This window comes from Aquarana catesbeiana, linkage group LG05 (genome assembly GCF_042186555.1).
Source record: "Aquarana catesbeiana isolate 2022-GZ linkage group LG05, ASM4218655v1, whole genome shotgun sequence".
NCBI lineage: Eukaryota > Metazoa > Chordata > Amphibia > Anura > Ranidae > Aquarana > Aquarana catesbeiana.
Genome location: NC_133328.1, coordinates 541691323 through 541718755, shown reverse-complemented (window position 1 = coordinate 541718755; position 27433 = coordinate 541691323). Strand labels below are relative to the sequence as shown.

The 27433-nt window shown below is 41.4% G+C and overlaps 1 protein-coding gene across 2 annotated transcripts in view; it reads right to left on the bottom strand.

Annotated features, from left to right (window-relative positions):
* The window catches only part of CRISPLD1 (cysteine rich secretory protein LCCL domain containing 1), a 108052-nt gene that overhangs the window by 29186 nt on the left and 51433 nt on the right, over positions 1-27433 (bottom strand). Inside the window, exons 3-12 of one of the 2 annotated variants that reach the window (XM_073631823.1) lie at positions 26085-26203; positions 25869-26001; positions 24849-24964; positions 23260-23360; positions 15758-15934; positions 14255-14315; positions 10776-10842; positions 7904-8034; positions 7728-7771; positions 7562-7634 (exon numbers count right to left, since the gene is read on the bottom strand). In XM_073631823.1, coding sequence (XP_073487924.1) covers positions 7562-7634; positions 7728-7771; positions 7904-8034; positions 10776-10842; positions 14255-14315; positions 15758-15934; positions 23260-23360; positions 24849-24964; positions 25869-26001; positions 26085-26203 — 1022 coding nt within the window. Of the gene's footprint in view, positions 1-7561; positions 7635-7727; positions 7772-7903; positions 8035-10775; positions 10843-14254; positions 14316-15757; positions 15938-23259; positions 23361-24848; positions 24965-25868; positions 26002-26084; positions 26204-27433 lie in introns of both variants that reach the window. The other variant, XM_073631822.1, reaches the window with a different exon arrangement.

Below are 27433 nucleotides of genomic sequence, written 5' to 3'. Positions count from 1 at the left end.
TCTGACCTGAAATGGTGAATGGAGACGCACCGGACTTCTGCTGTGAGTCACTGCGTGCTCAAGTGCGAACCCAGCCTCAGAGGTTCAGGCCTCATGGTGGTGGTGTAATGGTGTGGGGGATATGTTTTTGCCACACTTTGGGCCCCTTAGTACCAATTGAGCATTGTTTAAACGCCACGGCCTACCTGAGTATTGTTGCTGACCATGTCCATCTCTTTATGACTACAGTGTACCCATCTTCTGATGGCTCCTTCCAGCAGGATAATGCACCATGTCACAAAGCTCAGATCATCTCACCACTGGTTTCTTGAATATGAATATGAGTTCACTGTCCTCCAATGGCCTCCAGGGGCAGTGTAGATTCCCAGACAAGCAGGTGCTACAATTTTACACCATGCCTACTCCCCCCATAATTCTTGCAGTGAAACAGGTTATGACACTACAGCACATACTGTCAAATGTGTTTAGCTAGTGATTTATTAAAGGACAAGGAGGGCACCAAGAGAAGAAGTAGGTGGGTATGTCTTCAGAAGAAAGGCTGTATGGTGCCAGAGATTATGATTAAGCGATTTGGTTCATGAAACATGTTAACCTTCTTGCTACAGTCCTGCTGTATCGTTGCCTAGTGATGTTATGCGTGGATTTTTACAAATAAAGCATTTATACTTCTGAAGATTGGAGTGCAGTGACCTCTTTTGCACATACTTTGACAGTCTTTCAGTTCACGGACTGGACCAGCACCAGATATTCAGTAAAACTATTGTATCACCTGGAGCGGTGTTGCAGCCTCGCTTTGTCTTAATGGCGCCAAAGATTGCTGGAACAGGTAGGAGGGTAGGTATTATACACCGCAGGCTGCACTCAGGGGGTGGAAGAAAAGGGACAATGTCTGTGTAAAGCCCACCAAACCTATTTATAAATTGGTTGTCCAGAGCTTATTCTGTGGTTGCCACTGCAAAATACTCAATGCTTCCCACAATGGATTGGTTGGGCCTAGTGGCCAATCACTTGCCCCGAAAACTGTTACATGACAGAGGGGTAACATCTGTACTCCAACTGATACCCAGTATTGGCTCAGACTCCAGCCTACACTGGGTATTTAGGTGGTGGCGGGAACAGCAGCAGGAGAGAACAGAACAGAGGAGTATATAGTGGTTGGTGGGTGGGCTTTGCGCAGACCGTGTCACTTTGCCCTGAATGTCTCATTAAGACCGTGAAAAAAAATAAACATTTCATTAAATATTAGATACTTGGCCTTTTTTTTTTTTTACTGCTATTAACAGCAAACTACAGGCTATTTTCTTTCATCTGTCTACACATACCTTTTCCACCATAATGGCTCAAAAAGATTTATATATGCTGGGATAATTATCCCTTTATTAAATGTTTCTCTATCAATTTTTACCATACCCATATAGAATATGTGCAATATGCAAATGCATACTTTACTCCGCTAAAGTCTTTTAAACCTGTACATGCATAAGAACTGTGTATACAAGCAAGCTTTTGCAAAACTTTCCGTAAGTTTAGATCTGACCGTCACATTAAACAAGCTCTTAGAAGACTTCCAGAAAACTTTCTGCACTACTTAAAACTTGTTGAAAGTCTGCTGAATCCTCCTAGCAGATTGTTAAAAGTGATAGTCACCAATCCACATGTGTGCTTAACATCCCCAAGCTAAAAGTAAATGCTTTGTAAATGCTTGCTGTACACAATGGTCTTATACAGGCTGAGGCCATACATAATTAAGATATGAATTTGAGGCCCTCAAGATATAACTGATTGTATATCTCTGCTCATCAGTCCAGGAATCAATAAAGCACATGATGAGCAGTCCAACACCAGGAAATGCTAATAAAATTAATAGTGATGGTGACATTGGCCCATCACTGTCTGGAACAAAATACAGGCATTAGAGGTGACAGAAGCGGTCTATTACTGTAATGGGGCAAAACACGTACAGGAGACACAACTTTACAAGAACCCCCCTATTTGTCCAAGTATCCAGTTTAATAATTTTCAGGTAATGACAGGTCTACCGTTAGCATACATTATGTTTTTCAACCTTCGTCATCTAAAATTTTCACAGCTGAAGTAAAGTAATTTTTAGGTAACACTTCAGCTGTCACAGAAAAACATGTTATATTATGGAAGAATCTGTTCATCAACAGCTGCAGTTAAGTGTTGTAAGGTCTATGTCCCATCCTTCCTTCAATCAGCACTGATCATTTTCCTTTTGGAATGACTAATGACGTCATTCAGTAATTATATTTCAAAATTAGCACTAACATCCTTCCCATAAGTCTTGCTTGAATTTACTGGAATTGACAGGAAGATATAGTTTTCTTCTCTTCAAGCTACACCTAAAGGTTAAAAGTAGGGCAATGCTGTCTATTCTAGGAATTTGAAGAGCAAGAATGCACCAGATCATCATCATAAGAAAAATGGCAGCTAATGAATGATGTAAAACATTTGGAAATAAATGATCAAATATTACCTTTGCTTTCAGGATGGAAGGGGGTGGTGGTGAACCAAAAACCATAAAGTACATGCAACATTTAGAAGCGCAATAAATCTACACATACTACCTTTGATTGTGTTAGAATGGTAAGACAACAGTATAGGCCATGGAACATGGAGAGCCATATGAACGGAAGCTGGATAAGAGTAATTTAAATTACCTGGAAAATGAATGTGGCTAAAATAAAAATTTTCAACCACAAACTTGTGACAGTGCTGACGCCCTTATTCAGCATCAGCAACAACACGCTCTTGGGCTCTCCATGACACAGTCCTATACTTCAACAACAATATATGCAGCTGATACTTAATATCATATGTCCATGTCACTCATGGAGCCAGTAAAATGGTGCAGGCCAGCAAGAGCCGCTAGAATTTGGTATGCCAGCGTTGCAGGGTACAGAAAAATGGTAGCTGTCCTGAGAATTGAGACTAAAGGATATAGATTTCTGAAATCTGGTAGGACAAAGAATAACTGGACTTTCAAATTACAAAACTAACATGTGGGAACCCCAATTCTCTCAGGTCACCCAAGAGCTTAGCGCTTGGCTGAAAAAAATCCAACCCATCTGATAGCAGGTTCCTCTCAGAGCTACCTACTGCTGCAGAACAAAAATAAGAGCATCTGTGGACTGGTCCATGAACATCATGGCAATCTCAGACCATAATAAGTATCCTTAGAAGGATGCTGTCGGAAAAGCCCACCAGCGTGGAAGGACTTTCCAGTAGACCAATATTTATTGTGAAAGCAGCGTTAGGAATGTTTTCCATGCATACCAATGAACCCACTTGTAAAATTCAAGCAAGTATATATACATGCATCTCAAGTCAATTGGATATTAGTAAATGTATGGCCTGGTTAAAAAAAGAAGTATGGGGTTTCCACAAAAAACATTTATACTCACCTTGGTGGATGCAGCATCGGCCAGATGCCGCATGTGGCCCCTGCTGGCTCTGCACTGAGAACTGAGTGATCAAACACCACTAATCATTTAGTTCTCCCCTCTGCTCCAAGCAGAGATTGGTGACTATCAGTCGCCGGCTCTCTACTCTCCCCCTCTAGCACTCACTGGAGCGTTGGGCTGTGGAAGGGGCGGGGGGGCTGGCTCAGTTTCCCAGAAGCTCACAGAGGGGTGAGCCAGCTGCCAGTCTGGGCATCTGGATGGATGTTCACTGTAAAGCCCTGGATCAATCCAGCATCTGGACCAGCTGGGTAACATCACTTGACAGCAGTCTTTTATAATAGCCAATTTTCTGTCTCCCTCTCTTTCTTTCATTGCCTTGGAGCTTGTTGTAGGCGGAGGAGTAGGGTGGGAGAAGCCGGCATTTGTAATTTTTTTTTTTTGGCACATGCACAGTACCTGGACATAGCCTGGAGAACCATAGGAATTGTTGTACACATAGAGTGAAGCACACGACCAGGAATAATGGGTACAGCTTGTGCTACACTAGAACCAGTGAGGTGCATTAGCGGAGAATCAGGAGCACGCACAGGACACAAATGAAGCGTGAAAACAGTGGGAGACGTTTAAAAGACAAACAAACACAGCCACGGTATAATTTTCATTTAAGAAGAACTGTTGTTAGAAAAAATATTCATGAATGTAGAATCAGATTAAGCTTTCTGATTAGAGAGCTTTAGCTCTGACTTAGCAGGAGGCATGGCAGACCACTTCAGACAGACCACTGCTCTCACATAGAGTAGCAGTCTATTTCTGCAGTATGGTGAGAGACAGACTGATTTACTATAGCTGTAGCGGCTTTAAAACTAAACCAACGAGATTGTGTTAGTTTTCCCTTTCATTTCACCTGGAATGCATCAAGAACATTAAGGGCCCATGCACTCTGGCTTAAAAAAAAGTTCCTTCTACTGGAGTATTGTGTTTTGCCTGTAGAAGCAGCTCAATGTTTTCCTAGGTGTCCATACACATTAGGACCATTACAGGCATATTTTGAGCTCAACATTTAGAGGTAGAAAAAAGAAAACCTTCTGGTTTGAGTTTCTGATTGGAGCTTTCTGGCAGAAGAAAACCCACAAAACTCTCCTAAACGGTGTACAAAAACGTTAACCAATTGCCGACCAGCCGCCGTCATTATACTGCGGCAGGTCGGCACGATCCCGCGAGCCATCGTAGCTATACGTCGGCTCCTTTAAGCGGGATAGCAGGCACGCGTGCGGCACTGCGGGGGTGCCGATGTTTGTGGGCGACGGTCACGTTGACTGCTGGGCACGAGTGGCAGAACAGGGATGTGTTCTGTCACTCAGTTCTGTTCTGTGAGGTGAGACGGATCGTGAGTTCCTAATAGCTATGAACCATGATCTGTCATCCCCTCTAGTCAGTCCCCTCCCCCTACAGCTAGAACACACAGTCAGGGAACACAGTTAACCCCTTGATCGCCCCCTAGTGATCCCCTTCCCTGCCAGTGACATTTATACAGAAATCAGTGCATTTTATAGCAGTGATCGCTGTATAACTGTCAATCATCCCAAAAATGTGTCAAAAGTGTCCAATGTGTCCGCCATAATGTCAAAGTAACGATAAAAATTGCAGATCACTGCCATTACTAGTAAAAAAAAATATATAAATGCCATAAATCTATCCCCAATTTTGTAGACGATATAACTTTTGCGCAAACCAATCAATATACGCTTATTGCAATTTTTATTATCAAAAATATGTAGAAGAATACATATTAGCCTAAACTGATAAAAAAAAATTAGCTTTTTTAAAAATATTTTGGGGATATTTATCATAGCAAATTTTGAAGATTGTCACTTTTTTTGTTTATATCGCAAAAATAATAATAAAAAAAAAAAAAAAAAAAAAAAAAAACGCAGAGATGATCAAATACCACCAAAAGAAAGCTCTATTTGTGGGGAAAAAAAAAAAAAGGACATCAATTTTGTTTGGGTACAGCGTTGCACGCCCGTGCAATTGTCAGTTAAAGCGACGCAGTGCCGAATCGCAAAAAATGGTCATTGAGCAGCCAAATCTTCCGGGGCTGAAGTGGTTACATTTGAGTTTTTTTCTGCCAAAGGAACTGGCATTTTTTTTTTAAGCCCAGTGTGCATGGAGCCTTAGGGATCATTTACACTGGCAGCATCCCTTGCCAACCCTCTGAAAACCAATCTGTGCTTGATTGGTTTTCATAGGGTTGTTGACAGCCAGCTGGAGGTCATTATGATGCCTTCTCATCAGCCGTTTTAACCCTAAAAAGCCTACACCATCCCATCGCACCAGTATGCACTGCACAAGGTTGCAGGGCAGTCACAATGTGACCCCGTTCACTTAAATAGGTCACATTTAGCAGCAGGGGGTAGGATTTTTGCCACACTCACAAAGTAACCTTGTCCGGCTTCTGTATTAGGATAGGTGGCCAGTCAGGGGATGGTAAAATCATAGCTCAACCACCTATTTTACAGCCCTTTGGCTGCATGTCTTAGTGAGCCCTAAAAATAAGAATGCAGTTGGGTTTAAAGTTGTTCTAAAGCCTTAAGGTTTTTTGTTTTTTTTTTAAACCTTAACTGCTTGCCGACTGGCTCACGCCGATATACGTCGGTAGAAGGGCATGTACAGACATATTAACATACCTGTACGTTGCCCTTTAAGAAGCGGCTTGCGCGCTCCCGACACGAACTCCGTGAGTGTGATCGCGGGTCCTGCGGACTCAATGTCTGCGAGGATGGCCATGATCGACCCCTACAGCACCACCTAGTAGTTAACCCCTTCACTGTAAGTCACATTTACACCGAAATCATTGCATTTTTAATCTCTCTAATCGCTGTATAAATGTGAATGGTCACAAAATAGCGCCAAAACTGTTCGATCTGTCCGCCATAATGACGCAGTCACGATAAAAATCGCTGATCTCCGCCATTACTAGTAAAAAAAAAAAAAAAATTCTTAATAAAAATGCCATTAGACTATCCCCTATCCCGCTATAACTTTTGCGCAAACCAATCAATAAACACTTATCGCGATTTTTTTTTACCAAAAATATGTAGAAGAATACGTATCGGCCTAAACTGAGGAAGAAAATGTTTTTTGTTTATAGAGCAAAAATAAAAACAAAATACCACCAAAAGAAAGCTCTATTTGTGGGGAAAATAGGATGTCAATTTTGTTTGGGAGCCACGTCACACGACTGCGCAATTGTCAGTTAAAGCGGCGCAGTGCAAAAAGTGCTCTGGTCTTTTGCCAGCCAAATGGTCCGGGGCTGAAATGGTTAATGCAGTTTATGCAATAAGGTAAAAAAAAAAAAAAAAAAAAAACCCTTCTGCATTTGACTCCCCAGTCCCTGCTTATACTTACCTGAGCCTCAACCCAGCATCGCTGTGCATGAGAGCAGCGTCTCTCCCGGCTCGGTCCCTGCTCACTGGACAGATTGATAGTCAATCAAACTCTGTGATGATAGAGCAGGAGGCAGGGGCCAACCACCCTGTCAGTGTCAACTGACACAGACAAGGCGGCTCAGGAGTGAGCCGCTTCCTTAGGGGCACTTTCCAAAGAGAAGGAGCCAGGGGCGCCGACGGGGGGACCCCAAAAGAGGAGGAGGACTGGGGCTACTCTGTGCAAAACCATTGCACAGAGCAGGCAAGTATGCCATGTAAGTTATTTTAAAGGAAAAAAAAAACAAACAAATACTGTAGCTGCTGACTTCTAATATCAGAACATTTACCTGTCCTGGTAAATGTTGGCACTCCAGCCAATGTTTCCATAGGCTCTCGGGTGCTACTGCCGCCCTTCGTAGTAAGGGTTCCCTACTGTGCATGCGCGAAGCACATTGCGCTTTCTGAATGGCCCGGCGGTGGGGGGCTGAACTTCCGAGTGATCGCTGCACGATCTCTCGGAAGTGGGGACAGGTACCCGCTCTCCAAAATATGGCACCGGAGGGGGGGCACCGGAGGGGGGGGGGGGGAGAGTCAGATAAGCAGAGCTTCCACTTTTGGGTGGAACTCCACTTTAATGTTTCTATGAGGAAAAGAGTACAAGGCAGAGTTTTCTATTAGAGTATTAATGTAATAATGAATTAAACTCACCTGGGACAATGTGACGCTGGAGCCTGAAAAGGGCACATTTGTTCTACGGTTGTTTCACACGTCACAGCCTGAACTAGAAAACACATGATTATATGTAACTATTTAGCTTACACATATTACGCAGCATACAGAACAGAACAATGTTTAAACAAGATAAAATACTCACAGGATACTTTGGAAATTGTGAATGTGTTTGCAGACTGATATTTGCTGTAGGATAAAAAGAAAAAAAAAAAAAAAAAGTTTATATGATTAAATTGTAACATATGTTGTCACATGCACCACTGTAATCTATCCTGTTATTTGTTTTGTTGAATTAGAGGAGTGTCTGACATGGCTCACCCAATTGACTGAATTCCATTTCTATAGGATTTGATGAAATAATTTCTTCTTCCTTGTCTTGTGACATCCACCCATCCTCCATTATTGTCTATTATCCCAGCATGTATGGCTGCCCTGCAAATACTTGATTGCTGCAACAGAAAAAGTCTCACTAAATGTATCAATGTGACAAACTATAACATTTGCAGAGATCACTATTATTAAAATGGCCCCTTAAGGCGTCATCAATACATTCCTGGCATGTCACGATATACAGCAACTGTACCATTTTTTTTTTTTTTTTTTTTTTTTTTTAGAAAAGCTCCATTTTGTAGCATTAAAAATTAGTAATTGAGCTCTAGTGATAGGCTGTGCTGGTCTGCTGCAGGCAGGAGGAAGCAATTCCTCAGTCTTTTCTCCCCATTGATCAGACTAACATTTTAACTTTGGAGCAAGTCACAAGGTGGCAGGCTACAGCATGGGGGTGATCTATGTCAGACATACTGTATGTCAGCTGCATAGGCACCAGGATTTATATAGTTATATCAGGATGTGATGCTAATGTCTGAACAAAGATGGCCTGGTCCTTTTGGAGAGAGAAGCAAAGGGCATTGTCAGAGGAAGTACCATGCCCTCTTGGAGAGGTAATACATACCTGTAAGGCCCCTTGCACACCAGCAGGCTGATCAGGTCCGCCTGTCCATTTTTTCAGGGGGACCTGATCGGACCACCCATTGTTCCCTATAGGGCGGCGGATGTCAGCGGACAGCGCTGTCACCCGCCTGCATCCGATCCGTTCCATTAAAAACGGATGGAAGGTCATATGTTCGCCATCCATCTGGCAGATTGGACATGGAGTCCTTTTCCATCCGACCGCCCCATAGAGAGCACCGGGCTGTGCCCACTCTGCATAGAGGAGCAGACACAGACCGGTCATCTGCCTGCTCAGCAGGGATCAGCGGAGAGATCCCCTTCTGAACAGGTGCATCCGCTTGGACGGATTCCGCCCCTTGTGAAAGGGGCCTAAGTATTAAGCCAGCATACCGATTGATTTCTCTACAACTACACTGTCAGATGTTCCCTACTCAATCAGTGCTGCTGGATATAGCCTGCCGTGAGGATCAGTGTATTGTGTCAGGGAAGTCTCCTTGCTGTCAGAATGCAATAGCTTAGTGGGAAGTAATAACTACATTTCCCCATCCACCTCAATTAGGTGGAAGGGAGAATCTAGTCATTCCTCCCCACTGGTTGAACAAAAAAAAATAAATAAATGACTCATCTATGGCCAGCCTTAAACTTACACAGCTACTCCAGATTCTGTCTACTTCAGTTTTAATAAATTCCCTCTATGTGCATGACAACCAATAAGTTTCTATCCTTCATTTTCAAAGCTTAACTAAAGATGATGAATAAACTGATCTGTTGCCATTCAAAGCTTCTCTAAATTCTGTCTGCTTCAGTTTTTATAATTTGCCTCCATAATGTATCAATATATCTGATGGTAGGCTATGCAGTTAAAAACAACTCTTAAGGCCCCTTTCACGCGGGGCGGATCCCACCAGCGGATCACCTTGCTCAGCGAGGGATCTCTCCACTGATCCCTGCTGATCAAGGGGATGACAGGTCTGTGTCTGCCCTGCAGATGTAGAGCAGACACAGACACAGCCCGCTGTTCTCCATGTGGTGGTCAGATGGAAACAGAGCACCTGTTACTTTCTATCTGACTGTCATTCGATCCGCTAGATGGATGGGGAATGGATCTCCATCCGTCTGTTCTTAGCGCACAGGATCAGTTCAGATGTTGCCGGCTGTCCGACATCGGCAGCTCCCATAGGTGTGCGCAGCCTATTGCATTAGGGTGTGCACCCCAAAGCTCAAACATATATGTGTGTGTGCGAATGTGTATATATAGGAAAGGTGTCAGTAGAGCAGTGAATGGTGTCATAAGGGCAGATATTGGTGGTGTCAGTAGGGCAGTTACAATATTATTTTATTTTTTTAGGAGAAAAAAAATAGATTTTTTTTTTAATTTGGTGAAATATCAGTGGACTAAACATTGGAAATATGCACCACACGGGGTGATTAGGGTGTGCCCAGGCATACCTGGCACACCCTGTGCGCACGCCTATGGCAGCTCCATAGAGAGCAATGGAGGCTTCGATCATGTCTGCCTGAAAAACGTATGAAAGGGGCCTTATAGTGATGGCTTTACACGTATAGAAAGGCATAGCTGTACAGATCACTTATAAACATGTATTGTCAGTTTTACAAATGATTAAAATCTGTTAAAGTAATTATTGATAGGTAATACAAAGGCTAACACCTGCCTCTTAACAGGAACAGGAGGTGGAAGGAAATCGACATCTGTTCCAGAGACAACTAACATTATCCCTCACACAGGTGGCTGAGCTGTGATTTTACCTCCCCTGGTCGCTCACCCAAATGTATCGTTACAGACTGACAAGGTTGTACACATGCCGCAGCGACAATGCTTTGCTTTGTGACTGCTGCATTTTTTTCTACTTGGGTTGCAGAGTTTGACAAGCGGCACCACCTTTCAAACTTGCCCATTGAGTTTAAGTGCTTGGCTCATGGTTGCAGTGTGATTTTTTACTACCAAATCTCCCTTGGTAATAAAAAATGAAAAGGAAAAAAAAAAAAAAAAATCAGATGTTGCTATGCTGCCCTCTGCAAAGCGATCCACCGTGGTTCGCTTTTCAGAGAGCGGTAAGCATTTGTACCTGTCTGAAAGAAACCTCTTTTGTGCTTTCAGTAGAGGAAGTGAAGAGAAGGTCCCCCAAACAGGACAGACAACAAAACAAAAATCTTACAGCGGTTTTAAATGTTCCCTCTTCTATCCAAAAAAAAAAAAATTGTAAAAAGACCTACTTACCATCTCATAATGTACACTTCCTATTACTTTCGCTGTGTTCTCCAAACAGCCAGCTGAACATTCATATCTGTGAATTCAAACACCACAAAATGTACCTTATCACTTCTACAGTATAAGATCACACTGATCAGCAGTTTATTTGCACAGTATACAATGCTGACATTTTGAATTTTTATCCATATTAAGTATTAATGGTTCAAGTCCTGCTCTAAACCTAGATGCAAACTAGACCGTACGGGTGATTATCAATTTTGCATTTTGCCGACACTTCAGCCAATGGACTGTTATCCCCAGTGAAAAAAAGATACAAACATGGGAGCTCTTTTCTAGATTGATTTTAGTTTATATGGCCTTTAACATCAATGGAAGGGATCAAGAGGGGGTTGGCCACCCAAATTAGATCTTCACAAAACACCAGATCTTCTATTCCTGAGAGGAGGTAAAGAATTGAAGGGTCTACAGTTTGCCAACTCTCCATTTTCAAAATAAATTCCAATTAAAAAAAATCCTGCTAGTATTAAAAACTATTTAAAAAGAGAAGTATGGGCTTTGCAAAAAAAAGAAAAAAAAAAAAAAAAAAAAAAAAAAAACACCACACACACACCTTATGCTCATCTGGATGCAGCATCGATCCGATGCTGCATCTGTCCCCGCCGCCTCTGCGGTAAGAACTGAGTGATCAAACATTGCTGATCGCTCAGATACCCCCTCCGTTTTGAGCAGAGAGCTAGGACTGTTGGTCACCGGCTCTTTGCTCTGCCCCTCCAGCGAGAGGGTGAGAGCAGCTGGTTCAGGCTCTTGGCAGATTGGTGAGAGGCTGAGCCAGTTGCCAGTCGGGATCTTTTTAGTGCCTGTACCGGCTCTGTGACGTCAGGCGACAGCAGGACTTAACGCGCTGTTGGCTGAAAACGGGTCACAGGAATGCAGAATGATCTGCACTCCTGTTTGGCTCTAGGTCACCTTTAAAAAAACCTTCCAAACCTTCCCCATTTAGAGTTGCCTCTCCTTTCCCTTGAAGAAACCCACTTAGGGTTAAAGTAGAACTAAATACAAAACTTGTTCTTCATTTTGGATAGAGTAAGGGAGGCTTACAACCCATGTCAGTTTTTTTTTTTGCCATCTGTGTCCCATTGGCTAGATTTCCCTACATGTCCTGTCCCGTAGCCAAACAGGAAGTGAGAGGAAAGCCCTCCAATGTAAGGGAATCTCTGATTTTTGGCAGGGTCACCAGAACTAGTGTCCCTATTGGAACATTTCCTCTCTATACTTGTTCTAGGGACATCCCGAATTGTGGGATTTTCTTTTAATTTTACTTTCGATGATAATGGTAAGCATGACAAATAGAGAGGGTGAATCTCTCTAATGGGAGCACAGACAGCAATAGAAGCATGACGAGTGTTCTAATCCCTCCTCACTCTATTCAAAACTAAAAGAAAAAAGAAAAAAAAAATGCCTTTAGTTAAAGTGGTTGAAAAGCCACTATAGTATATTCATGTCACCCCTCTGTTAAACAACAATATATGCCCCAGTGTCTGAGCTATATAAAAAAAAAAAATGCAGATTTCTACCTTATATCAGCGCGTCTCCCAGCACTCGCGTGACTCCTCGCCTCTCTCCTCTCCCAGGCTGACAGCTACAGCGGGAGGGGCCAAGAACCCCCACTGATGTCAGCCAGGAGAAGGAGGAGAGAGAGCCAAGCAGTCACACGAGCACCAGGAGATGCTCTGATATAAGGTAGAAATCATCATATTGTGCACAGACACTGGAACACATATAGTATTTTTATTTAACAGAGGGGATGGCATGAATATAGTATAGTTATTATTGCAACAGGAGGGGAGTGATTGGCACTGTCAGAAGCTGAGAGGCGGGGGGGGGCAGAGGAAAGCTGCGGATGATGGAGGCACGTAAACTGACCACGATGTCGGGGCTCAGCAGCCAAATTGTGGTCAGTTTACAGAGGGGAGGGCAGAACCAGGCAGGATTAGCCAGGTATTTCAGGTGATAGAAAAGGGCCAAATTACACACCACAAGCACCTTGCTATATAACATGCTTTAAGGGAACAGAATCCATTCTTTTTTAGGGTAGCAAATACTTTAAGTTGGTTGGAGTCAACCTCTCGCACATTTCAGTCTCTGCAGAAACATGCTAAATAAAAGAATCCCATGGGAATTCTTTTTCGTAACTAGAATATGGGATTCCTTGAGATTCCCACAATCGGATTGGCACCAATTGTAAACATGGTAACAGGCTTTGTTACAGTGTTTCCTATTTTTAAATCTATTTGACCATTCAGACTCTGAAAACAAAAGTGTGGAAAAACCTAAACAGGCCTTGTTATGAAGAGTAATCCTTATACGTGGCAGGAAGGAAAGTACACACATTGGATGCTGCACATCGTGGTCTTTTAATGTAATGTGCTGCTCATAGTATCCTGGTGTGGTAAGCATTTCTACACTTCAATACACCAAGCACTTCATCTCCAATATATTCAGTCATAGGATGGAATCCTATGACTGTGGGGGCCATGCCCCAAGAAATTCAGTAAGATATGGCAATCATGGTTGGATGCCTCCGAGTCGCTTTGGGGCGAGGTCTTTTAACTGTCTGGGTTCATTATTTCAGTCCTCTATTGTGGTATTTTTGGGGGGACTGGGGCAATGCAAATGTGTTCTGGGGTTCGGCACCTATAACATTTGGCAAAAGAGTGTTGATACCCCCATATTGCACTTGTATTGGGTCCAGGGATGTGCTAATACTCAGGTTTAACCTTGGTGCTGAACATCTACTCATTCTACGTACAAAAACTGTAATGTATGTTAGTGTGGTGGCTCTATTCAATGTTTATTAGTCTGTGTTTATACAAAATTTAAATAAACACCTATTAAACAAAAAACACAATGGGGGTAGGATATTACATGTAGTTTAATGGAGGCTTCACCTCCCTCTTATTGCAAGACACAGGTTGGAGGGGCATGACACAGACTGACTGGAAAAAATCTGCCCACACCATGATATTGCCAAAAAAATAATAAAGTTTTGATTTCAAATATATATTTGCATGACCAATTAAAACAGTTTATTGATATTATTTGTTTTTACTCTATATTCAGTTATTTTATGTTGAACCAGCAATAGAGGACTAGAAGCTCCTGCTGCTCATGTCTCCCTGCAGACAGGCTGGGAAAGATCTGGGTCATGTGACAGCTGTATATTGATTAGGAAGAAAGTATTTAGATGTTTTGTTTTATTAAAATAATTACAGTGCCATCATCCACATACAGAAATAGAAGGGACAATGTAACTTAAATAATGTATGTTTAGTATCACTTTAAGTTTAATTCTATTGTATAAATGGTACAAAAAAAAAAGAATCAGTCAAATGAAAACCTCATCAACATTAATATTTGGGTGCCAGAATATGCTTGCAAGGATAGATCTTTTCTGATAAATAGATTGCTAGTAGCCGACTGATTACCTGTTGCACGTTGTCCCTTTACACTGGTCCCTCAGTCGTACTTCACAAGACACAATTTGAGCTGTAAAATTCCAAGCAAAACATTATTTACATGCATCAAAATTATGGGCGCCTAAAGTGGAACTCCAGCCTTTTTATAAAACTATCAATGTAAACATTTTACAGCAGAGTTGCAAATGTCCTGGTTCATTTAAAGCCTGACTCTCTAGGTAAAAAATAAATTGCAGTTCTCTCAGGCACGGTCCCCTAAAAACTCACCAATTTGAGGTCCAGCATTGGTCAGGATTAATGTCCAGTATCAGCGGATGTCCTGCGAGCCCTGGCCATCATGAACAGTAGACCAGAGATTAGTGACCAAGCTGATCTGGGCTTACAGAAGAATACTAAAAGCCAAACTCCAGGCAGAAAAACTACTACTACTACTACTACTACTAGTGCAACCCTCCATCTAACTCATTTATCTTTGTACCCCCGAATAGACCTGAGCAGCAGGTAATCAAACTTCACTCTTTACAGCAAAGAAATAAAGAACTGCAAAGAAAATTAAAAATTGGCTGGCCATAGTAAAATTTTGTTTGAAATCTTTCGTTTTAAGAACATTCATTTGATTTTCTAATCTTTTGTAGGGCCAAATCGACATTTGTGTTTGTCGGTGTTGGTGGGAGAATTCAAAAGAACAGGTTAAAAAAAAATTTCCCAAATGAATACATTTCTAACAGCGCATGCGGTTTTTGTTTGCTTTTAACATTCGATGTTGGAACGAACCAAACAAATTTTTGAAGTACTTTTGAACTACATTCTTCAAGTCATTGAATGTACTTAGAATTTTGTTTGTTCAAAAATCTGCTAGTGTATGGCCGGCTTGTTGTAAGCAATAACAACTACTCATATTTACTTGGCAAATAATATATACAAATATTTAACTTTTAGTCCTGAATGTATTAAAGTGGTTATAAACCTCTGAAATGAAGAAAGAAAGCATATCCTTCTATAGTGTGTACTTGCCTCTATCCAAATCACTGAGTGTGATTTCTGTCCTGTCTCTCATTCCTTTGCTATCTGCATGAGTCACTTCTGACAGTCTATGCTGACACCAGACACACCCAGGAGACAGCGCGCACCACCCCCCAAGAGCACGCAGCGGGTTGTTGACAGCATTAGCTGTGCATGTTTCCCTAGGAGACTGTAAAGGGGGGGGGGGCATATCCATTTCCTCCACTCAGGTCTCAGACTACACTGAGCTCTGTGCTTTGTGTTGTGCAGTGTGTGATATCAGATCCCCCACCCCCTGCCTTCTGTAGCTAGGAAATGCTGTGTACATTTTGGACTTTAAATGACTGTAGAGGAGGGAGTGCTACAGAAAAACAGGTATAACTTATGTAGAAGGATTTGCTTCACCTGAGGCTAGTTGCTTCAATGAGTATATGTAAAGGTTTACAACCACTTTAAAATACGAAACACTCTACATTTCCTTTAGAAATACACAAAACATGCTTTTCTTACACATTTGCTCTGTGCTGACCACTTCATTGCTATCATAAGCATCAGGCCTGGTTGAAGAGGTTGGGGAATTAGTTCTTGCTCTGCTCTGTGAGGTGGTATCAATAGCTTTGGATCGCTGCCTCTCAATTTCATTTGTCTCTTCCTCCGGTCCAGGTATAGGATAGTGAAATTCTGAACCTTCTGGAAAAAAAAAAAAAAAAAAAAAAAAAAAAAGTTAAATAAAAATCTGACATTATCAAAAATAAAAAGGCATTCCTTTAAATGTATTTTCTGAATTAGCCCTAGATGCTCCTTGTCTGCTGTACTTGTAGGATGGTTACGGGCCCAGAAGTACATTCTATATGAAGTGACCTTGTTTGATCTCCAGGAACAAGCCTTCCTGAGACCAGTAATAAGCATCTTCCCTGCACGGCTGCCAACTGTGTAAATCTCAACCTAATTACTAGTTGTGGTTTAAAAAAGAAGACTCTGGTTCACTGGAGACCACCAAACTATTTCTCCAGGGGACATCAAGATGGCCATTAATCCTTGTGTTAGGAGGCATGACTCCAGTGCAGAAATGTCTTACAAAATATGGATTATTCCCTATGAATGCACAGATATATCAAATACATAGCCCTTTCACAGCAATAGGTAAATATTATTATCCACAGCGGAGTGCCAGGCTATTTAGAAAAACAATACCCTACAGGTTATTTTTATAGTCTGGCTATTGGATAAAATTATCCTAACAGTGTGCGTATTCATTTTCAATATGAATGGTGACCCTGCTCAAATTTGGCCAATATGGGCCAATGTTTTCATGAGTACACAGAAATCTCAAATTAACTCCTTTCTCAAGAAGCCTTTTTTTGCCAAGTTATAATTTTGTGTATAGCTATAAATGTTAGATGAATAACCTGGATGTATTTAAAGCGGTAGTAAACTGGATTTTTTTTTTTTGCTGAACCCTGTAAGAAAATTGCATCGCATACTAGCACATTATGAAATACTTACCTTAGAACAAAGCCTTCCAGCGGTGCACTGTCATCACCGAAGTCACTTCCATCTTCACCTGGTCTTTCTTTCGGGTTCACGTCCTCCGGCTGTCTGATTGGCCGTGCCACAATGTCATCATGCCCGTGCGCATGTGGCATCAAGCTCTGAAAGGACGGCACGGGTATGCCGTCCCTTCAGAGCGCATGTGCTAGTGACATCACCAGCTGTATGCAGCGTGAATATCCCCTAAACCATGCAGGTTTAGGAGATATTCACTGTACCTACAGGTAAGCTTTATTATAGGCTTACCTGTAGGTACAAGTCAAAAAAAGACTTTACTTCCACACCGCAGTACGTCATATGACGTCCTGGGCTTTCAGTGGGGATATCTGAATGATGGCTGCAGCTACAGGCATCATTCAGATATCATCTTTTTCAGCCGGCGATTCCCTGCAACTTAAAAACAATCATAGGGGCAATTCAGCCACTTGACTGTTTTTACAGGTGGCGAGAGGGGACGTATACCCCACCGCCCACCCTACCCCCCACTCCGATGCTTCTACCGGCTTGTCCATGCGATCGGCGAGCCGAAGAAGGAATCCGCGAGCGGCGGAGGTTTACCATAGAGCTGACCGAGGACCAGATGGTCCCTAGTCATCTCTAACTCTGAGGCCGGGAGAGACATTATGGCGTCACATACAGCCCTGGCAGTTGCAAACACTACTGTGTGTTCGGCTGGAAAGCCTAAGATAATTTCTTTTTTTTTTTTTGATCTCATGCTTTCCAGCCTAGAGGAGAGATGTGGGGACTTATAGACCTGTCATGCACTATTCCTATTACAAGGGATGTGTACAGGAAAGTGATAAAAAAAAAAAAAAAATGTAAACACAACAAACAATAAAAAAATGATAGATAGATAGATAGATAGATAGATAGATAGAGAGAGATAGTGCTCCCTTCCCTCGCATGCAGAAGCGAACGCATATGTAGGTCACTTCCACATATGTAAACAACCTTCAAACCACACATGTGAGGTATGGCCGCAAACATTCGAGCGAGAGCAATAATTCTAGCACAAGACCTCCTCTAACTCTAAACTGGTTACCTGTAAAAAAATGTTAAAGCATAACCTATAAAGATTTTAAAAAAGATACCAAAGTTTGGCACCATTCCACGAGTGTGTGTAATTTTAAAGCTTGATATGTTAGGTATCCATTTCCTCGGTGTAACATGATCTTTCACAGTATACAAAATTGGGCTAACTTTATGGGTTTTTTTTAAATTCATGAAATTGTTTTTTTCCCCCAAAAAAAACACATTTGAAAATTGCTGCGCAAATACCTTGTGACATAAAAAATGGTCATTTTATTCCCTATTCTCTGCTAAGAAAATATAAATAATATTTAGGGGATCTGAGTAATTTTCTAGCAAAAATATGATGACTTACACATGTAGGAGAGGAATGCTGGAATTTGGTGATATGGAAGTGGTAAAGACCTTCAGATAAAAAAAAAAAAAAAAAAAAAAAAAAACACAGACACAGCTTATGCAGTTTTTAAGCTGGAGCCATTTACAGCTTTTCCAAATATAATCCGTTTTTTGATCTGTGATCACATGTAGACTTGGAGCACTGCTCAAAGCTGGAAGATAACAAGTGTCCCTACCGGTATTCAGAAAGTGGGAGCAGGCGTCAGGCACAAATTCAGAAGCGTGGGCATATGTGGAGCAAGACGCCGCTCAAAACTGACCCAGTGCTTCAGATGTGAATATGGCTGTGTATAGCTTCAGCCAGCGTTGCTCCAGTCACGCCCCCTGACATGTTTCGCCCCCGCCTTCGGGGGCTTGGTCACACTACGTGACCAAGCCCTGGCAAGCGGGTTGGACACATGTCGGGGGGAGTGGCCGGAGCAGCGCTGGCTGAGGCTATATGCAGCCATATTCACATCTAAAGTACTGGGTCGGCTTCTTATCCCACATATATCCATTTTTAACCTCTTAAAGTACATATTAAGCTATGGATTTTTTTTTAGTTTTGGATAGTGCTAGAAGTGTTGGAACCCTTGTAAAGTTTTTATTACTGCCTTTATCCATGCTAGGTAGATTCACCCTCTTTATTTGCCTGCTGATCATTGTTACTGGGACAAACAGTGACAGGAAAATCCCAGTATTTGATTGTTTCCCAGAACAGGAATAAACAGATATGTTTCCATTGGGACACCTGTTCTGGTGACAACTGTCTAAGAGGAAGTTCCCTTCACATTGAAGAAATATTATGTCATTTGCCGTTGGGTCTACAGGACAAGTATTGAAATCTCCGCAATGGGACATGCATGGCCGTGTATATATATATATATATATATATATATATATATATATATATATATATATATATATATATATATATATATATATATATATATATATATATATATATATATATATATATATATATATATATATATATATATATATATATATATATATAAGTCTGACAGGGTTGAAACCACTTTTTACTGAAGTCCTAAAACTAAAAAGGAAGGCTCCATGCACACTGGCTTAAAAAATGCTGCTTCTACAGGAGGAGTTTTTCATTTTGCATGTAGAAGCAACTCAATGTTATCCTATATGTACATGCACATTTGGATGTTTAGAGGCATATTTTAAAGTGTTACTAAACCAAGGACCCTGCATTCACTATTATCTGGTCTCCCACCGTACACAGAACATGGAAACGCAATTATTTTAGTAACTATAAACTGCCCAATACCTTTTCTCATCAGCAGTATAGAGCAGACTTGTGACTATCAGTGTCTGGTTAAAGCTTGTAGGAGGAGTTTTCATTCTACTCTGACTGTCCTATGAGGCTGCAGGACTCCTGACCTGTCTGGACAATGCTGATTGGCCCAGTGTTGATCACATGTACACTCCCCCAAAAAAATCAAAAAACAAAAACAAAAAAAAATACCTCTCTAGCAATACACACCAGACTGAGCATGTGCAGAGTGACTCCAAAGGCTCTGTCTTATCAGGAGATGGATTGGAGACAATGGAAAAAGAGGAGGATCAGAGAAAACAGGATCAGACAGCCTTTTTACACAATGCGCAGGATCAACCCCTTAGGTTCCTCAGTGAGTATAACAAGCATGCTTTACTGCATATACAGACTTCTTTCACTGTTGTGGGTTTAGCATTTACAGGCAAAAAAAAAAAAAGGAGTAGTTTTCTGGAAGAAAAAAAAGACACTAAACACCCTGGCATTTTTTTAAGCAGAGTGTGCATGGGCCCTAAGAATATAAGTTGCTTGTCAAGAAAGCTGAACTATGCTGCATCTCTGCCAACCCCTTCACTAAATTATCACGACTGTCACGAACAGGAAAGCTACTATTAGTTCATTGGAGCAGACTTCTTTTTTTAAACTCAGCAGGGATGAAGTTCAAATTCACCTTGACCAAGGATTTACAGCTAATCTTGCAGGTTCAAAATGAGTGGTAATGATAAATTTATGTGCAAATTCACTGCAATGATTTTTTTAACTATAATGCACACAGAGTTGATTTAATGGCAGCTGCTGTCCCATTCATAGCAAACTTTTCTTGTTGCAAGGGTTCTTTATAAAAAACAAAAAAAAAAACAAAAAAAAAAACAAGCTTACTTTTGTTTCAGGGACTAGTATTTTGGGGTTTTCATTTTCTTTGGGGGTATAGTGTTTTTTTTTAGGTTATGTTATTAGAGCCTTTTTCTGTTTAAAGTGTTCAAAGTGCAGCAGGCTATCTATACTTAGAGCTCCCATTTGTTCACAGCACTCTGCTGCATCGATTGAAAGGAAAGAAAGTATAAGAATGGTATTTACCAAAACCACCTCACATTCACCATACCCCCCATCCTCATTGTAAAAGAAAAAAAAAAAGAAGAAGTTAAGCATATACCAGTTAACCCCTTCCCGCCAACCAGTCCTTTAAGGGTTTTAAAAGCCGGGAGGTGGGCATTCGGGTCATGTGATGACCGCTGTAATTGGCTGTCACATCGGTTACATGATCGGAAAGCTCCCAATCGTTGGTATGCATTGGGAGTTTTCCGGTACACACCAGCTACCATGCTGGAAGTGCACTCTTAGCATAGTAAGTAGTGTTAACAGAGCCGCATACTGTATATGTGACCGCTTGGTATTAAGGCCCACCCGCCGAGTGGCCGCATATATGTGTATGGTCAGCGTCTAGGGGTTAAGCCTATTCTTTATGATAAAAACTGTTCTGCTACTGGCCAATTTTAAACCTGCTTTACTATCTGCGGTCTCATAATTCTTAAGTGAAAACACCTGCCTGTGCCCTATGTCTCTAGCACATTTTGGCCTAGTCCTCTTCATCAAAACTGTCCTGCTCCTGGCTAGTTTTACACTGCCTCATTTGCAGTCTCCTAATTCTTGAAAAAAAAAAAAAAAAAAAAAAAAAAAAAAAGCTTGTTCTTGGTGTCTCTTCTCATACATTACAACCTAGTCTTGCACATTTAAATCTGCCAATGTTTACACTGCTGTATAATCCAAAGTTTAATAATTCCTAATGAGAGTTTTATAGAAATTGGTCAGTGGCAGTAGTTTTGCATCAGGAAAAACAGGGACGACCTCACTGAACCACTGGCCAACTTTTATCTGGCGGTCAAAGCTGGCCTATTACCACCTGATGAAACAAGCATGAAAAAGCAGTCTGAATTGAAATTAAAGGGGTTGTAAAGTCTCAAGGTTTTTCACCTTAATACAATCTATGTATTAAGATGAAAAACCTTCTGTGCTGCAGCTGCCCCCCCAGAGCCCCCCTTTTTCTTACCTGAACATGATCGTTCCAGCGCGAAGCACAAGCCCAGCAGCTCCAGCCGCTGTCTCTGTCCTCATTGGATAGATTGATAGCAGGAGCAATTGGCTCCCGCTGCTGTCAATGAAATCCAGTGACACGGGTGCTGGGGGGCGGGGCCAAGTCCTGCTGTCTGTGTCAATAGAGGAGGAGCCAGGAGCGCCGACTGGGCACCCCAGAAGTGGATGATCAGGGGCCGCTTTGTGCAAAACCCTTGCACAAAGCAGGTACATATAACAGGGTTGTTATTTAAAAAAAACAACCAAACAAAAAAAAAAAAACTTTACAAACACTTTAATTATATTGGGGTTCTCCTGCTCTATGTTTTTCAAGATAACTTAAAGGAAAACCATTTCCACTGCAAAATTTGCACTGCCATTAAAGCAGTCTGTGAAAATCACACTGTTCTGTAACACCCACGTACAATTTTAAGGCATTGGTACATATACCCTTTGCAAATGCCCAGCTTCCCATGTCCTTTTTTGGCTATGACTTGCCTACTAGCCTAAAAAATTACCAGAATTTACTAACAGGGTCCTCTCTTCCTCCATAGACTTCAATTAGATTTACCGCTCTGGTTTACATTCACTACAGGAATCACCAAACCCTCAATAAATTGAACACAGGTGGATTCATTCATTTTTAAAGCAAAAGGGTAGGCATAACAATTGGGTCCAATTTTTTGTTTTGTTCTTTCATAAGCATATGTAAAACTGTGATTGAGACCGTATTAACAGTTTACTTTTTCAAATAGTTTTGTCGACATTACATGGAGGATATGTTATGTGGACAGTTAAGATGCAATCAATGCTTTGCACAGTTCTTTACTAAAGATGTTGGTTCAGGACATTAAAGGGTTAGATTGCCAAAAACGGGAATTTCAGATATGGGTAGGGGTTTATAGACTGAATTGGCTTCTGGAACGTGAGTGGAACTGCATGCCTGAGTTCCTGGCTCTGACCTTGCTGCTATGCAGCTTTGTTCCCATTGCTGTATAATCTAAAATGCAAAACACATGGGAAATCTAGTGGAATGCAAGACCACCATAAAAGCCACAGCAGGTGGGCAGAGTATTCAGCTCCATCTCACCATTCGTATCTTGGACTGATTCAAGAAACTAGTTTGTGATTACACCTGGTGGCATCTATCTGAAATGCGTCTGTGAACTGACCCTATGTATAACAGATCATTATTATCATAATTTGCATGATGTAGGCAGAAAGGTATTGCATGTAAAATGACTGTATATTTCTAAAGATTAAACAAAGCTGATATTGAAGCAAACTGCTATATACACAGATGAAATACATATCACATATGATAGCTTGCCAAAGGATATGCATTTTTGTCCACACATTCCTGAAATTTACACAGACCTGCCACACAGCACAGTCCTGTCTGGCAGTGCAGCAGATAGGATTATTCTCTGCCACAGTTATGTTACACTTACAAGTTGTGTCTTCCTCCCCAGCCTGTGGCGAGAAAAGTTGAAGGAGAAGCAGCAGAGTCGTGAGCTAATATCTCTGCTACTTTGCTGCCTCCTCCTTTCAGCATGCTGCTTTTTAGCACATGGGCATTGCAGCACACCTAACTGGTTGCTTCTCCCTCTAAGCTCTGCTGTACAGGAACTGCAAATCAAACTTGGGTACATAATTCAGCTTTAAATATCACATAACTTACCTCTGTAACAAAGATTGTCTCTGCATCCTCCTCCATAGCTGGGTGGGCAAGCAGAACAAGAACGACCATGTTTATATGGAGCATGTCCCCACCAGTTTCCTCTTTAGAAACAAAAATACAATATGTAAACCAATATTTGCTTTTACTGCTAATTCATTATTGTTTGCATTGGTAAACTAATAAAACAAATGAGAAACTAAAGCTTAGTATCACCCTACAGTTGTACAAGAAATAAGAATAAGAAAAAGACAAAAAGTACAAATGTACAAAAGGCAGTAACTAAAAGCAATATTATCTTTCTCTAGTTTGACTACAGTAAAGTAAAATTTGCACAGTCAGAAGTGGTTTCTTAATACTATCCACATTCCTCAGTTCAGCAATCTTTACCCAGCTGCCAGGGAGAAAACATTTAATGGATCCTGCAAGCCTAAAAAGTATTTGGCCAAAAAACACCAGTCTAAGGTTCATGCACATGGGCGTTTAACCCTGGTGCAAGAGATTCCAAGAGCTGTCCAGCACTGCTCCTATGTACTTCCTTTTCACATATAAAATCATATTGACACTCATTGCATTATTCTCCCTTGAAGGGGGGTGCTGGAAGTTTTGCCTCGCAGATTTTGTGAACACTGCAAATCCTGCTCACTTTTCGTAGCCACGGGACTCATCTTGCACTTCAGGAGCCGAGGTCTGCTTCAGGAGAAATCATAATGAAGAGTGGGAGGAGAACTGAACTGCAGTTCACCAATCTCCTTTAGGCTGAATGAACCCAGAAAAGTTCAGCTGTGAGCATTTCTGTGTTCAGAGCTCTCAAATGCCAGTTGCAGTACAGGTTATGCAGAAGATCAAAGACTCAGTCTGACAAAGACTTAACCACCAATTGCGTGACACTCTTTTCTCTTCATGCATGCCAGAGGTAGAAGGATAATTTTGGGCCAACACTTAGCTTTAAAGTAGAATTATGGTCTTCCATTAAAAACACGTGCTGCAGAACATAAGTGCAACTGCACTTCGTTTTCTTTTAGTTCCCTTGTAAAGTCCTACAAATACCTGTTGAGCCTGCCAGTAATGCCCATACAGCTTCCTATGATGGTGTGGCACTGCTCCAGAATTCAGATCAGAGTGGCCACTCTCAGGGCACTTTCAAACTGCCAACGCCCAGGCGTTGGCGGTAAAGAGCCGCTATTATTAGCGACGATTTACCGTAGTTTTTGCAGCGCTTTTCGGCCGCTAGCGGGGCGCTTTTAACCCCCACTAGCGACCGAAAAAGGGTTAAAAACCGATGCGGCGATGCTTTGCCGGCGGTTCGGCGGCACTGCCCATTGATTTCAATGGGCAGGGGTGCTTTAGGAGCACTGCTTGCTGATTTTTACACTGCTTTTTTTTTTTTTGAAAGTAAACAGCTAGAGAGAACATTGCATTTTCAGAAATTATCATGTAAAAACTCTGCATTCAATTTAATATAATCTAACATTTTTCAAAATCCACTCATGAGATTTATGATATTAAATGCAACCAACAACCCAACACAATATATTTGTACTTTAAATTATGTGATTTTGCAATAGAAATCAAAATGAAATCTTACTTACTTTGGAGAATAATTGCACACTAAATATATTGCCTTCGCCCAGATTTGCCCCCAAACGTTCATGTTATGACACAGGTTTATGGCACAACCAATTCTGCTACTCGTTGCCCAAACCACCTAAATGGGAAAATACAAACACAATAAATGACTAAGTAGATTATGTTTAGTTTCAAAATTACAATCATTTGTACAGTGTATATTTTGAATGTACAAATAAATGAATAACACAACCTGTATAGTTTCATAGTTTGTGAGGTTGAGCTAGTCCATCTAGTTCAACCAAGAAAAGATATTGAAAACCCCCATATACACAATCCTATACTCACAGTTGATCCAGAGGAAGGCAAAAGAAACCCCAAGTGGGGGGGGGGGGGGGACCTTCCTGATCTCTGGGAGGCAATCAACTATTCCTTGGATCAACCATCCCTGGTGTTATTACCTCTAAATATTAATATCAAGTTAGATTATGTGCATTTAGGAAAGAATCCAGGCCTTTTTTAAAACAATCTACCGAGCTGGCCAGAACCAGCTCTTGAGGGAGACTATTTCACAATTTCACAGCTCTTACTGCGAAGAAGCCTTTCCTTATGTGAAGGTTAAATCTCTTTCTCCAAGGGTAAAGAGTGCCCCTTGTCCTCTGCAATGGCCTGAAAGTGAATAACTCTACAACAAGTTCACTATATACACCACTTATGTATTTATACATTTTGATTATATGCCCCCTTAATCTCCTCTTCTCGGGAGGGAATAAATTCAGTTCAGCTAATCTTGCCTCATAGTTGAGCTCCTCCATGCCTCTTATCAGTTTAATTGCTCTTCTCTGCACTATGTGTGGAATGGTTTCCTCTCTTCAGTACACATAAGCAGTGGACTTTAAAGGAAATGTTCTAAAAGAGAGTTGACAGGTGAGAGTGAAATTTTTGCCAATCACACCCCCAAAGAAAGGGTTCCCTGAAATTGTTCCAAGGATGGAAATCTCCTTAAAAAAAAAAAAAAAGGAATGAAATAAACATGACCCTACCTGTGTATAGTGAGTGCAAACAGGTCCTGAACACCTAAATGGGCAGTAGGGGTTACATTCTTGTGGATATGGAAATGTGTAATCTCTCACTTCATCATACCAAGCCTGGACATGGTAGGTTGGAGGCCTGTATCTATATAGGAAAGAACATAATGTTATAGTTTATCATATCATACTGTATCATCATCTGGTATTGCTAAGAATCAAATCACCTACCTCCCCCAGTGAGCCCCAAGGTTCTGTCCAATGGATGGAAGCAAATTTGCTGGACCATGTTCCCATAAACAAGTAGATGCCCATTCTTCAGCAGATCGTTCAAGCTCCACGTCCCATACCTATAAAACAGAAAATAATAACATATCTCAGACTGGAGACAAGAAAGTGAGGAGGTCACATTTATATCATACTACATTTAAGTACCTTAAATTAAAGCTGATATAAAAGGTAACTCTACCCTTCAGTATGTTTTCAGTGATAAATTAAACATTAGTACACCAATACATGTAACAATATCATACATAAAATGTCGTGATTAAAACTTAAAAAAAAAAAAAAAAAAAGTCAAAATCCTGTGAAAAATACATTACGAAAGGGATTGTAAACACATTTTTCTTTTAAAAATAACATGTCATACTTACCTGCTCTTGCAAAGGTTTTGAACAGAGCAATCCCGCTCCTCGGGTCCCCCACCAGCGCTCCTGACTCCCCCCCCCCCCCCGCTGTGTGCCCCCCATAGCAAGCCACAAGACATGGGATAGAACCCGTGCCATGGTTTTATTACTTTGTGTCTTCCTGTCCCAGTGACAACAGCACCTCTCATTTTATTGTCCTACAGTCTCAGGGACAGGAAGTGAGGTAGCAATCTCCCCAACAAGGTCACACTCAGCAATTACAACTTGAGAAGTATTTACCTTTCCTAAGGCCGGTCATACACAGTTTGAATTTGGGCCAGGTCAAAAGTAACCAGCCAAGATTGGAACTGTGTATGGGCAAGCTGAATGTACCCAGCTGAAGAAGAGTCCTCGAAATGTATCCTGCGATCCCACTTTTACAGGAGACCATCGTCCACTGAGAGCTGTCCTTGGGATTGAGCTAGCCAAGCAGGAGCGACTTTTGGCATCCAGTTCAGCTCTTCATCTGTCAGCTGGCCACACAGTGATCTGGACACTCTGGCTGCTCATCCAACCTTTGCTTGTGACTGTGTTGTGTGTGCTCTGTATCGTAGACTATAAGCATTCTTTCACATTTTATTTTGTACATAATATTTTGTTTTTAATAAAGCTCTTGGTCTCCTTTACTACACTAGAGGTCTGCACTGTTTTCTCCCTTCCCTTGCATGTACCAAGCTGTTCAATTGAGCAACTTGGGTACAACCAGCATGCCGGATTTTATCTGCAATTTTTCGCTAGCGGCTGCTATAGCCGCTAGCAATAATCAGTCTTCTCCCAGTGGGGATGGCTCCCCCCCGCCCCTGGGAGAAGACAATGGCCTGGAAGGAGGGATTCACGCATCAACACTGTCTGTTGATGGGGAAACAAGCAAATTTCCTTCCAGAAAATTTGCTC